Source organism: Molothrus ater, chromosome 1 (assembly GCF_012460135.2).
Source record: "Molothrus ater isolate BHLD 08-10-18 breed brown headed cowbird chromosome 1, BPBGC_Mater_1.1, whole genome shotgun sequence".
In the NCBI taxonomy this organism is placed as follows: domain Eukaryota; kingdom Metazoa; phylum Chordata; class Aves; order Passeriformes; family Icteridae; genus Molothrus; species Molothrus ater.
In genome coordinates this window covers 97,543,623-97,558,387 of record NC_050478.2, presented here as the reverse complement: position 1 = coordinate 97,558,387, position 14,765 = coordinate 97,543,623, and the positions used below count along the sequence as shown (strand labels likewise).

Below are 14,765 nucleotides of genomic sequence, written 5' to 3'. Positions count from 1 at the left end.
ATGCAGGGAGATAGATTTGCTATGAGTGCTGTAGCCCAGGGAGATCTGAGAAATGTGCATTGCAAAAAATCAAGAGAAGAGAGAGTGAAAGCACATCATTTATAAAACAGCTTGACTGAGCAAGTAAGTCTGATTACCTGCACTGTGCCACTATTGTCACGATGGCTCCACAGGGAGCACATTCATTTGTCATTTCCACCGTACCGTATCTCAAGACATACAAGTATTACATTGAATGCATCCCTCAGCAGTTGGCTCACAGCCTGCTTTCTGGCACATCTCAAATCCATAGATAAATGCTCAGGAGCAGCAAGCTGCTCTTCATCACCCTATTTCTAACCTCTTGTAAAGCATCTGCACACAGGCTTTATTTCACTGGCTTCATGTTTTCCCAGGTTACTCTCCGTTACAGATATTTGCGTTTGAAATAGGTGAGAGTGCTCCTTGTGGGACTCCAGGGCCTGCGGGACCCTGCCAGAGCCAGGGTACTGCCAGAGGGGCAGGAGCCGGAGCGAGTCAGGGCGGCATAGGCAGAGGGAGAGGGGGAGGTGGAGCGGGGTAGGGTAGCGTAGCCAGAGCGGGACAAGGTGTAGGAGGAGCGGTTCAAGGAGCTGTAGGGAGGGCGTGTAAGGGTGCCGTAGGTGGCACGGGTCGAGGAGTAGCCCAAGCGCCCCTCGGGGCTCCACAACGATCGGGAGGTGGGAGCCCAGGTGGAGCCAAAGCGAGAGGTGCTCTCATAGGAAGGGCCCCACTGAGAGCCACACAAGGAGCGAGAGCCAGAGGTGCCCACAAGGTGGGAGATGGAACGAGAGGTGGGGCCACAGAGCGAGCGGGCTGTGGGACCTGCCAGGGGGCGCGGGGATGGGGAGCACGGCAGGCAGGCCGCAGCCGAGGAGTCCAAGGGCTGAGCGGCCGGCGAGCTGGCAGGGCGGGCCCCCACGGCCACCAGCGAGGCGGAGCTGGGCGAGCACAGGGAGTGGGCGGCGGGGGGCCCGACGGGGCGGGGAGCCGGAGAGCACAGTGAGTGGGAGGCCGGGGGTCCCACGGGCCGCTGGGGCGCCGGGGAGCACCGCGAGTGGGATGCCGAGGCACTGCCCACCTGCAGCACTGTCGGGGTGCTGCTGCGGTCAGCAGCACGGGGCACTGGGGAGGCCACTGGGGAGCACATGCCGTGCGCTACGGCGGCATTCAGGGGCTGGGAGGACAGGGTAGCCGCTGGGCCGCACTGAGGCTGGGTGGTGGGAGAGGGTGTGGAGCTACAAACGACGTGTGAGATGGAGGCACCAGGCACTGAAAGGGGAGTTGCAGACTGGATGGGGTTGCCAATGGTGTGGATTACTGGAGAGCACATGGAGTAGGATGGCGGAGCAGGCATAGGGACTGCCTGGGTTGCCCCATTGGGACTGGGGCCACCCATGAAGTGGGTCAGCAGCGCACTCACCGCATTATTTGCGGGGACAGAGACGGAATAGGACATCGGCCCCCCTCCACCTCCAGAGGGGTGTGTGGGAGCACGACCTGTCTCAAACACCACGTGAGGCATAGTGGTGCAAACAGGGTTGGATGCTGGGGCTGGCATGGAGCTGTACATGGCTGGAGCCATTGGAGTACACGTAGCAGGAGGTACAGTTTCGCATATGACACGGAAGCCAGGATCGCATCCCATCTCAAAACCGGGATTGATGCTTGGATTGAAGCCTTGGTTGCAGATGGTGTTGCATAAGGGATGGCCTGCAGGGAGGTACACAAAGTCGTACACAGGCTGTCCCCCTGCACTGCAGTTTGGGTTGCACACTGGGATACATATGTATTCACACATGGAGTTGAAGGCAGGGTCTGCCACAGGGACAGCCGTTCCGGCTCCCCCAGAGCCGTTCATGGGGACGGAACCATTCTCACACACAGGGAGTGACCCGTTCTGGCCGATGGGCAGGACACCATTCTGGCCTGCTGAGCAACACACTTCAGCTTTGGCACATCCCTTGCAGTAGGCAAACTTGTGGCACCCGAGGTTGGCCAGGAGCCGGTGGCAGCCAAGCCTGTAAGGTGTAAACTCCACGATGGTCCGTGCCTGTTGGTTGGCTGCCAGCGTTCCCAAACTGGAGCAAGACAAATAAAAGAATTAGGACCCTAATCCTTAGCACTCAGAGACCTACAAGATGTGTGCACAAATTAAGTTTGATTTGCTATGACGTATTTTAGAAACAAACTGTTATGACAATTTTGTTATTCTTGTCTTTTTCCAAAAAAAACATGTTTGCTGTTGTGAAAAGCATGGTAAAAGCTTTTGTCCCAAGAGAAGATTTGGAAGACTCCCACAGTCACTTCTGTAATTGGAATTGGAAAATCATTTGTGGTACTGACTTGAATTCTTAGAAATCCACCCTTCTGCCTCAAAGGTGTATTTATTGCTTACCACTTCCAGCAGTTCAACAGGACAGCTTTGTGGAATCCACTCCATTACTATTCAGTGAGAACAATTCTTAACTTCTTGCCCTCAAAACTAGTCATACTTTTTTCAGTTCTCCTTGTCATGAAGAGAAGCAATGCATATTAATGAACAGCTACTTTTCCTAGAATGTTACAGCATCTTGGAAGCTTCCAGTTTCCTGTGATTAACGTGTTATGAGCTTAGAATGCATATTGCTATTTCTCACTGTTGTTCTCTAATTGTTCCTACATGTGGTTAGTGCCAGTTCATGAATATTTAGAGGAATTTTATTATAAATTCAATAGGATTGTAAGGGACAGGGGACCTAGCTAGTACTTCTTGTAAAGAGAAGTGCAGACAGATATGTGATGCACCCACTTAAATTAAATCTTGACAAAAATGAAGCAGCAGCATTCCTTGCCAGCTTTAAATGATCAGTTTCAAGAGGAGTGAGGCTTTCAATGGAGTCTCAAACTAATAAGAGGCAAAATGTCCTGTTCATGTGCTAAACGCCAAAAATACCAAAACTATTTTCTCTCTCAAAACCTGTTCTGAACTTGCACACCTTAGTCAACCCCCAATATTATCCCCATTTCAGGAACTGATGAACTTACTCAATGGTCATTGGCTCTTTGAATAAACCACAGCCTTCTAATGTCATTACACAATTCTTCATATCCTCCTGGAGAGGATTACAGAAGGAGATCTCTGCAGTACATGGTACTTTCAGTCTGGGTTGGCTCAGTAGCTAGTTAAAAAAGAAATAAACACATTTTATGTTTTTTAATCCTTACAAAATTGACAATGAGGTAAATAAATGGAAGGGGAAAAATTAAAGGATTAGTAATATGCATTTCTTTTTGACTTGCTTCTATGATCTCTATATATTACTAAGTCAACTATTTTACTTTAAAAATCACACTAATCTCACTAAATTTTAAAAAGACAATAAGATAAAAGAAAAATGTAAAATATTTCAAGTTTATTTGCATTGTACTTAGGAAGTGGTCAATAATAGTCCCCAGGTCTGTTCCTTGATCCCAAATTCCATAATTAAAGTTACTTACCTTTACAATAACAGGTGGTCTGTTGACCACAATATCCCTGCTCACCATCAGAATTTCTCCACACTCTGGGTCTGAGACAGCAACCACTTTCATAATGTTGTGATCACAGAGATAAGGTCCATATTGATTATATGATATACACAGTGGAATTTTTTTCACTGTAAAACAAATTTTTTCTTTTATTTTTCTGAATTTTTTATTAATATTTCCACTTTCCTTCCTCCTAAAGTTTAACTCACGCTTACAATGGCTTAATTAAATATTAAGTTATTGTGACATCTTTGAAGATAGACAGAATTTTTCCTGACTTAGGGTGATACATTGCTATCTTCAGCAATCAGTTTCACAGTTTTCAATTCATCTATTAGTGAATTTTCAAGATTAGTTGATGATAATAATGATGATAATTATTAAGCAAAATTTGGAATCATTCCTCCCAGTGCAATTCTTAAAATAATAACTCAAATATAGGCAAATTAAAGCCACATAAAATAGAATTTTAATACCAGTATGAAATCTTGTCTTACAATGGTGTGGTTTAATGAAAGAGATCTTGTTTCTTCCAGAAAAAAGACATTAACCATGAAAAAAGGTGTTTATGTTCTGCTACACATTTGCACTTCCCAGCATATGGTATGCCTAGGTGCTCTAAGCAAGTGTTTTACACTGGCTGATATCTTCTGGCCAAAGAAAACATTGCTTTTCTGATAGACAACTGCAGCTTTATCTTTGTGTTGAGTATAGAGTACAGAATTGAAATTTCAATGAAACAATTTTTTAAACAATCATAAGTATCTCTAAACCTTGAGATATTAAGGAAAGACTACAATTTACTTGTCACTATACATGTAGTATTGACATGGTGTTGATTTTTGAGTGATCACCCTAAAGGGAATTCAGCTGTCAATATTTAACACTGCACATCTCACTTCCCACCACTATTAGGAAGTCTCCACAGATGCTAAAAACCAATTAGCTCTGAAAAACAGCAGAGTATTAGACAATTTCACCCTCTTACCTTCCCTTGGACCCAATGTGACATTCACACAGTCTTTCCAAAATTGATCCATTGGGACACCACTGTAGGTTATAATTTGTGCGCACAAATTAAACTTCAGGGTTTTGCTCTCATTACGCAAATTTTCAAGCAGCCAGTTCAGCTGGACATCTTCACCATACATTGGGCAGTTGGCCATCTTTAACCTCATATTAATTCCAGAGTCACTCAGAAATGGGTTTTTCAGAGACGATAGCTCTCTGTCGATATGACAGTTGGAAGCGTTGCAGTACCCTGGGTGAATCCTTCTGTAAGCCCGGTAATAGGCTTCTTTGTTTTTCACAGAACCTGTTGAAGAAGATATATGATAATGAATCGGCTGGAGGCACAAGAACCCTATTATTATTCTACCCAAATAATAAAGATAATTAAATTTATTGCTTCTTCTTCCTGAAACCCAAAGTAGCAGGTTGTTGTAGAACGAATGCATGAGATAATGAAATATGAGATACAGCAGACTGAATGCACAAAAGAAAATGAACACCTCAGGGAAAAAAGAAAAAATTATAAACCTTATTTTACTTTTAAGTAGTTAAATATAAAAAATGGTCATGTAAATCTCAAAATGTATAGTTAGTACAAAACTGAAAATACAACTCTCTAAAAGGATAAGGGTGAATATGAGATGCTACCATTCTCTCAAAAGACAAAATATGCCATTAAAACAAAGAAACTGTCAGTTGTTTTCCAACCAACCAACCAAAAATAAACAAAAATCCCCACAGAGCTTGCAAATGTACAATCAGCTGTGATCTACTGTTCATTCCTTTATGTAATCTTGCTAGTTGAACTCCTCCTTGTCTACTGGAATATGAAAATCAGTAACCCATGACCCAAAGTAAGAGCAGCAGAATATGCTAATAATACATTAATTTAGTAAGTAGGCATATATTCTGACAGACCCAGTACAAGAAGCAACAAGTAAGGTGTTAATCCTACGTTTAGAAGAATTTGTGGGTTTTTTTAGGTTATCTTGAATCTGCTAATATTTAAAACTATTTTCAAGGTGAGACAAAACATATACATATAAATAGTGTTATTTAAAGGGCTGGAATGCACATCCTGTTAAGAGCAGGTAAAAACTTTGTCTAGTTTGGAGAAAAGGAGGCTGAGCAGCGACCTCATTGTTCTTCCTAGCTTCCTGAGAAGAGGAAGTGGAAGGGGAGGTGCTGAGCTCTTTCCTGGTGTCCTGTGACAGGAAGCATGGGAATGGTTCAAAGCTGTGCCAGGGAAGGTTTAGTCTAGACATTAGGAACAATTTCTTTATTGCGAGGTTGGTCAAACAGTGGAATAGGCTTCCAAGAGAGGTGGTTGATGGGCCATGGTTGTCAGTGCCTTAAAAAGAGGTATTTAATAGTATGTTTCAACTTTCACTTAGTCCTGACATGTGAGGCAGTTGGATGAGATGGTCATTGTAGGTCCTTCCAGCTGAAATTATCCTATCCTATCCTATCCTATCCTATCCTATCCTATCCTATCCCATCCTATCCTATCCATTAGTATGTGCTTTGTTTGAATCATCTAAATATATTTAGAAGTTTTAAAATCAAGATCTTTGAAGAGAAAAGCATCTGCCTCTTTCTCAAAAATGAAAAGACAATTTCAGATTGTTTTGCGCATTTAAACACAGGAGAGATTACTTTGATACTTTTATATGATTACCCTGTAAAATTTCCTCTAACCCATTCAATATGTTTTCGTCATACCTAGTTCATACTTGTAAGCTCCAGTGATATCTTCAAATTGCTCACTGCCAACACTCTTGGTGATTAGGCGTTGTCCACATGGCCATGTGTCACAGAAAAATTTTGTTCTTTTGGCATTGTTTTGGGAAAGCCAGCCAACATAGTTAGAGTTTACTCGAGAAAACATATGATGACCATCATAATCCAAGTCCAGTTCCCCTTCCCTGATGCTTCGAACCCATGTAGGACCACTGCAAGCTGAACCTAAACCAGAGAACAAAAATGTTATAACACATTGTAACCTGAATAGCAGGGAAACATAATCTGAGTAAAATTATTCCAACTGTAGTAAAATTACCTCTGCCTGTTTCCAGAGGTGTTGGATCCAGACACTGCCAGTCACCACAACACTGATTTATATCTCTGCGAGCCATCCAAGATTCATTCCAGCAGTGGTATCGCCTGTAGAATGAAGGAATACTCGGTTAAAGATGTCTCTTGGATTACCAAATTTAACGCCTATGACAGAGGAAAACCATGTCAGTGATAATTTTTTGATCAACTGAAGATTTTGTATGTCTAAACACTGTTAATGACATTTATGACGGGAGTGGTTTTATTCACGTTATATCTCTCAGGCTGGAAATTTGTTCCTGAACCCCACAGACCTGATTGCAAAACTTGTTTCTTTTAGTAGATAACATGACAACACAGTTCGTTAGATTAAGTTTAACAGGCATTGAAAGGTTTATAAGAATTAAACAATCCATTACAAGGAGCATCAGGAGGACAACACAGGTATCAACCAAGTGATTATGACTAAAGATAAAAGTCCAAATTAGGGATAAATTTTCCCTAGCATTTAGTGATCTACTGTACACTTTTACAGCTTCTAAGCTTGATGGCCTTATTTGTTTCAGCTGAGAGTGATAAGCAAGCAGCATGGATTCTCACAAGAGGTTTTGCTTTTTTCTTTTTTGAACATTAATATTGAATAAACTGCCTCTTCAGTAATGTCATGATTTTGAAATGCACTATTAGGAAACTGAAGAGCATTACGCACATAAAGAAAGAGATACACCAAAGAGAGACACCAATCTGCTAAATTTATATCGTTTTTCTTATCATGTAATTTTTAAAAGGGGAAAAGAACTTTATATTTTTCTTATTTACCATAGTTTGTCTTTGCCACACAGGTTTTTACCAGTAGAGTCAAAAATCTCATTGATACCAAGGGGATTCTCAATTGAGCAAGGAAAACAGAAGCTTGTGACAACACGGCTTGGAATTCCCAAACATCTCATCACTGTAAGAAAAAAGATGAATGAATCATTACAAATCACAATTAGTCAGTCAAATCCTTCACTTATTTTATAAATTATTATCTTATATTCTAATTTGCAGTTATAGAAACACAATGGATAGGAAGCAATATTTGGCATGCAGTATCTTCAAAATTCTTTTTAGTTCTTGAAAAGTAGTTTGAAAAAAAGCCTAGCAGAAAGGAATGGTTTTTTACTCTTCCATCTTAAAATAAAAACCAAAAACATCCACAAAAACAGATAGTTTAAGTTCAGAAATCATTAACATGATTCTGCACTAATAAAACTTTTTTTTTTTTTAATAAATAGTGTGGTACATATAGATTCATCTACAGGACTCCGATTTAACTTTCTTCATTCAACGTAGAAGCAGATTCAGTAGATAAATGGTATAAAGCTGGAACTCAGATCTTCTGTCTGAAGAGTTTAGTGCACTATTATCTAATCTTTTGCATCAAAAGGAGAATATAGCCTCATGCACTTGTGTTTTGGGGGAGACATTACTATAGATCTTCCTGTTCATAACTTAATGCTTTTTCTTATCCTTCAAATATCACCCAAAGCATAAATTTTGGCTCCACAATGGAGTTGTGGAGGTTGTGTTGGTTTCTTCCAACCCCAACTACTCTATGATTCAACAATGCTGCACTTGCTCTGTGTTTTAATGAAAGTTTCAGTATTGATAACTGCATGATATAAAGGTCACAGAGAGGATGGAACTACTTTTCTTGCTCTTCAACCTGTATAGGAAAGCAAAAGGTTGATAATAAACACTTTATCAGGAGCATAAGAAAAATATTCAATTTCTTTTCTAGTAAAATTCTTACAAGTGAAATTATTCAAGTAGTTTTTAGGGTCGGAAGTTTTTGATCCTTGTTTTCTTTCTTCTTTTCTCTATGAACTAGGTAAAGGCAAACTGAATTATCATACCTGTGCACATTACTGAAGCAAGAGATCCACAGTACCCATATCTAACTGGCCTGCATCTGCCACTGTACCACTGCTGTAGAATAGGGACACTTCCATTCCAGGAAAATGGCTTTGTTCCTTTCAGGTAATCATTGTTTTCTGGAATCTTCATGATACTGTTAGTGGTATGGCTACTTATCTAAAAAGAGAAAAAAAAGACAATCTTTTCCAATTGCTGACCATGTCTTCACATTCTGAGCATGTCTCAAAATCATCAAAGATTAGCATTAAAAGTTTAATTTTCCTGTGAATCTGAACACAGGAAGGATTTCCTCTGCTCGCCTGCCGTGTTAGATTACTGTGCAGTCTGACCTTCTAACAATATAATGAAGCGTGACCTGATCTATTCACAGATCTCTCACCCCCACAGATCTTACCATGTGATTCACCACCATGCTGACATGCACGGGGTCATTGCGCCAGCAGTGGTCACGATCAGAGCCGTGATGGTAACTCGCACCCATATCTAAGATCTTCAAGCAGATATCCAGAATTCCATCTTCAAACTGAGGAAAAAGACAATAACATAGGCATCATGGTATGCTGATGTTGCTAAAGTACCTTTCTTATCAATAATCCAGTCTTTTTCAATTATATGAGTTGCCTTTCACCTCTCCTGCCTTTTTTTTTTCCTTTTTTTTCTTTTTTTTTTAATTTTGTTAAATAAAGCACAGCTCCTAGTGGTCTGCATGGTATTGCCCATCTGCCTGAAGGAAAACCAAAGGCAAAAATATGTAATTTTTATTTATGTTTGACCAATGGAATAACTTTCCTTCTGAAGCAGTGTTTGTTCCACCTGTTCCCAGAACATTGTGCAAGTTCCCTCATTTTACTAGATAAAAACTTTGTTCCAGTTATTTGGGCTACAGTGAAATTCTCAGACATTTTGGTTCATGTACACATAGTCTGAACTGATCCTAAAAACCTTTGCACTACAAATAGGCATACATTTCTGAAAAAAATACAAACAACACTTCATTTATCAGTATATGGATGTCATCTGTTTCTGAGCAAGTATCAAAAAAATACCTGTCCAAAGTGCCATGGTCGAGAGGTTATGTGCTTGTGGACTCCTTCATACAGTATTCCATGTTCATTCAGAACATATTCTTCTCTATGGGCCTGATTGTCCAAATATACAGGGTCATCTGGAAAAGATGAAGAGCTTTCATTCAGACAAAATGTACCTTTCTAGTACTTCTGTGTTTCTGCATCACTGGATCCCTCTTTCCTTTCCTACCAGTTTTTGATGTATACTTTTATGTTGAAGGTTGTGGGCTCTTTAAGCACTCACAGACAATTCATTCCTACTTACAGCTAGATAATATCCTTATTAAGTCTCTCCCTGCTGTAGAACACATTAATGGAAGAGTTTGCAATTTATCTTCACACTAAGCTGTTCTACAAGTCAAACACTCAGCAACATAGAGTTGTGTATCTGATTTAGATCAAATCAGCACAGACAATGTGAGTATTTGTCATGTAATGATTTTGGCGAGGTCCTACAGACTCCAGAATTGCTTGCCACCTGAGCCTGCTCCAAAGAATTTAATTTGTATTTGTACTGTATTATTTTATGCTGACAACACAGTATTCACAGAATTACAAAATGGTTGAAGTTGGAAGGGGCCTCTGGAGGTGATCTGGTCCAAGCTCCATCCAGTTTCCCAGGCCACATCCAGATAGCTTTTGAATATCTCCAAGGATGCAGACTCTGCAACCTCTCTGGGCAACTTGTGCTAGTGCTCAGTCACTCTCAAAGCAAAAATGTGTTTCCTGATTAACAGAGGAAATTTCCCAATGCTTTCTGTCCTGTCAAGATGCTGTAATATTGTGGGGAAAAAATTATACCTCACCCCTACTACCATTAAAAAAAAAAAAATCTTAACAATGGCTTGAGACAGTCTTGAACTTGGAGTAAAAAGATTAAAAAGAACAGAATTAAATCTCTCCTTGATTCTCATTGTTTCTGTTACTTCATCCTTTATGCACCAGCTAAATAATAAATATCTTCAACAGTTTTACTCATCACTAGTTATTTTTCTTAAAACAATCTGATTGTCATTAGAGTTCTTACCTGCACACCAAGGGTTAAAAAGGACATAAAAATCTCCAAGACACCGCTGATATGTGTGACCACAAGATGTGATTTGCATATTGAGAATATAACGGCCAATGCAGACATTGGAAGGAGGAAACACGCTGATACTGATGCATTTTGGCTGATGAACTTTGTAGGAAGCACTCCAGCAGGTTTGATCCAGACATCTGCCCATTGGGAAGGTGCATTTTGTCTCATTTGATTCACAAGGTCTGAGGCCTTTTCAGGAAAATAAAAACCACTTCCATCAGACTACTAAATAAAGCACATGTAAAAGGCTGGTAATTTGCTTAGGCATCATTTGCAAGGCGAAGCTCCCAAGGGTGGATTTCTTTTTCACTTGTCACTTCTCTAGCAGAGTGAGAAAACTTTACATATTAGAAGAACTGCCTGATTTAGGGGAAGGTAGTCTCTTTACATGGAACATAAGTAGGTTATAGGAATATGAAGACTATGAAAGAAGTCTTCTGGAGTCTATGGGAATAGCATTAATTAACAAGGGACTAGGAAAGTCTACAGAGTGCTTGGGAGTGACTACCTGTCTCCACGGTGAAAGCAGCCTGGTCCACGGAGTCATCCCATTCCCGATTTTGGAAGCGAGCATATAAGCTAAAGGCTTGCCCTCTCCTTATAATCTGTCTGTCAGTTCCGAAGAAATGGGTATTATGTATTTGACAGTTGGAAGGACAGTTCAAGTCGACTTCTCCCAGCTCAATAACTGCAGGACAGAGAAAGGACCACAAAGAAAAACCCCATATAATTAAGTTCCCAGCTTCGACTGTGGTTAAGATTAAGTGACAGAGGAGACAATGATGAAAGGCAAAGATAACTCTTTAAAAATTCATTCAAGACTTTGTTCAGAATTCAGCGAGACTTAAATTGAGACATACATCCATAAAAGTTGCTTTACAAGTTCACCACTTTCCTAGCTTGCAGATGGAAACTTGTCTAACTCTTTGATTTTTGTAGCTGTGCTACAAGTTTCACTTCTTTTATATAGTGCCTGATTTTATTATAAATACCTGATGCTGAAGACCAATATTAGTATCTCTACTTGAAAAGCTGACTTTGCATTGTAATAGTCTCTCCACACATTATAATATTCTGTCTAGTTACAGTTTTGCACATGCTATCATTTGAGATGTTTGAGTTTTTTAATAAAAGAAATAAAAAAATTAAATAGAATAAATAAAAAATTTGACAACATGTATGTATTTGAAAGCTTAAGTGGCACTCCAAATTATTTATGAAAAAAATAGATATGTATAAATATCTATCCAAGACTTAAAATAATGTTAAATATGCATGCAGATGTCTCAGTCTGCACTCCCAGAGTCATAAAAAAGTTTGCAGATATCATTGAGGAACTTAATGGAAAAGGAAATATTCACAAATTGTGACATTTTAAAATGCTGACAATCTATCCCAGGTGCTGTGATTAGCTTGACAAAAATCTTGGCTGCTTCCCCCTTAGGCATCCTGCTGGCATATCAGTCATTTCATAGGAGTAATTATGACACTGGTGCCAGAAGGATGGGTGGCAACATTCATCTTTACTTATTTGCATACAACTTTTTATTTTCCAAAGTTCTTCATTCTAATTGAAGATGATGGGAGCCACAGATTCTCAGCAGTTTTGGAAATTGGCTTTACTGATGTACAAAATCTTGTATTTTATTATAATATTAAAGTGTTATGTTTGGTCCTGCTAAGCCTAGAGAAAAATCTAACAATGCAGCTTCTCTAACTACATGGGTACCTACAGAATTAATATTTAAGGGAAAATACTTTTTCCTATCCAAAACCAAGGGTGTATCCACTCATGGGGAGACACATAGCTAAGCCCTTAGGATCAGGAAATTTTTAACACAAACCAGTGGAGTTTCCCAGGATCACATCCTGAATTAAATAATAATTGAAATTAACTGGGGAGAGGGTGGGAGCGGGTGGAATAGGTAGGGAAGAGGCAAAAAAAAAAATGCAGTTTTTTCTGATTTGTTTTCCTTGAATAAAAATGATCTTGTTTCTCATCTAATTAGTTTAACTTGGTCATGCGTTGGTCATTCAGATCTTCAACAGAGATCAGCAACAAATGCAGAGCTGTGTGCTACCCATGATAAAAATTTGCACACAATCAACAATAACCAAAAAAATACAGGAGTGCATTACATCATTATTGCTCATGAATACAACATACCTGCTGACAAGAATGAGCAACAGAACTGAACTGAAAATCTCATATCTTAATGAGAGTTGTCAACCATAACACAAAGTATTCTGGTCAAACCGAAAGTACTTATAGCTCACATGGCAAATTCCTGCGGTCAAGAACACTGAAAGAACCTGATTCTTGCCTGGCCTCTGGAGGTGTTTATAAACGAAGACAACTACTCTTCATCCACTCAGTAATCCAGCTGAACTGGAACATCAGGGAGCTGAGGTATTACATTTCCCAGGGATGTTCTCTAAAGTCAGCCCACAGTTTGCTTATCAGATTTAAGTATCGCAACTGGATCATAAACGAGCTAATGATTTCTTAAGCAAAGACAGCTCAGAAAAAATACGAAAGGCAGTTCAGTTTCACATTTCTTATTGGTTTTCTGCCTCTGGTCTGGTAGAAACCTGACTATCCATACCAGTCACAGGGTTTTCTCTGTCAATTCATATTTTTCCTTCATTCAAGTCAGAATACGTCAGGCATTCACTGGAAAATAATTGCTTCTAGCATGAGAATACTGAAAGCTAGTACTCTGTACTTATGCTAGCAGTAAAGTTTATTCTTTTCCATGCTATTTCCTATTTTCAGAATTGGCTATTGTTTCACTAAATCTTTTCCATAGCTTTATCCTTCATAGTAGTTTTTTTAAAAGTAGTTTTTTCCCTTTCTCACTAGTTCCACAAAGAACATCCAAACATACAAGTAATCCCTACACAAAAATATGTGCAATTTTTTAGGCCTGTACACATGCTCATTTAATTATTTCTGTTTTCAGTCCTGGTTAAAGGGACATTAAAGTTTCAAGAAACTTACCTTCCATTTTTTCTTCTACATGTACTGGTATCTGAAGCACAGTACTGGTGGATATACCAGCTCCTCAGCAAGACACACTGCAAGGTCTGGCTGATCTCCTCTGCCAACCAACCTAATTTCCTCTCAGTAACACTTATATTCAGAACTAAGAGGCCGTCACACGTGTTGCATCAACAAAATACCAGTTTTAAAAGAGGCCCCACCCATGTGTCTACTGATGCTCATAAATGATTCATTTTAACTTCCAGCATTTTTGGGAGAGTCCTGCGGCTGAAGGGAGGGAAGAGATCTTGGTAACCTCACCTATAGCACAGTGCTCTCAGTGTCCCACAGCTTGCCCTGTCTCAAAAATACTTTAAAGCCAGGATGAATCTAAGCACATTTCAGGGTAAGCCATTATTTGTAGCCATCCAAAGTTGCCATAAATACCAGCACCTACTGTTCCCTTCTGGCTAGACACCTTCAGACAGCTATGGAAAACAATAAGGAACACTGGACTAAAGATGAATTTACACTATCAGAATATGATAAGCAGTGGACATTTTTAGCATAATGTAAGCAGAAAGCCCAATTATCAGACAGTCTGCACAGCACTCCCTCCAAGGGGAGGTCAGAACAAAAACAATCAGTTACAAACTTTTTCCAACTAAACTGTAAAATATGCAGAGAGCATTGAAGTTGACAATAAAATTTAACCTGAAAATTATATAAGTTGTTTATACTATGTATGTATTTATTTCCTAGCACAGTTTTCTTAGCTCACTCCACCTCCCTTCCCCTGAAATTTTGAAAACCATTTCGAAAAATATCTGTGAACAAAAACCATGTTAATGCTTTAACACAAAATTTGTGCTATTTTATTTAGGTTCCAGGCATATGTAATAAAATAACACAAAACAACCACAGTAGTGTTCTCTTTGTACTCTCAGTGATGAGTAGTTTAGCCTGCAAATAGGAGACATGGATTGAAATTTCTTCTGGCAAAACCAGAACAAACATGTGCTACTAGTTTCCTCCTATTCTTCTTATACCTCTGTGCCAAGCTTTACTCCATAAGCTATCTTTTGTATCCCTCAAAGTTATTCTTTAGATTGAAAAAACC

General features: G+C 39.7%; 1 protein-coding gene across 1 annotated transcript; it reads right to left on the bottom strand.

The window, feature by feature from the left end:
- Positions 1-406: 406 nt before the first annotated feature.
- Positions 407-13,670, bottom strand: LOC118694725 (protein-glutamine gamma-glutamyltransferase 5-like). Its single transcript, XM_036395915.1, has 13 exons — positions 13,664-13,670; positions 11,171-11,350; positions 10,609-10,851; positions 9,561-9,679; positions 8,909-9,037; positions 8,493-8,670; positions 7,414-7,546; positions 6,599-6,702; positions 6,262-6,504; positions 4,517-4,843; positions 3,499-3,656; positions 3,046-3,179; positions 407-2,099 (listed from the first exon to the last, which is right to left on the bottom strand). The coding sequence occupies exons 1-13, from the start codon at positions 13,668-13,670 to the stop codon at positions 407-409; spliced, it is 3,648 nt and encodes a 1,215-aa protein (XP_036251808.1).
- Between the last annotated feature and the right edge of the window lie 1,095 nt (positions 13,671-14,765).

Coding starts and splice junctions, on each gene's coding strand:
- LOC118694725 (XM_036395915.1), bottom strand. Junction 9,038..9,560: donor GACCATGGCACTTTGGACAG/GTATTTTTTTGA, acceptor CTTTTTCCTCAG/TTTGAAGATGGAATTCTGGA. Junction 6,505..6,598: donor ACCTCTGGAAACAGGCAGAG/GTAATTTTACTA, acceptor TCTCTGGTTTAG/GTTCAGCTTGCAGTGGTCCT.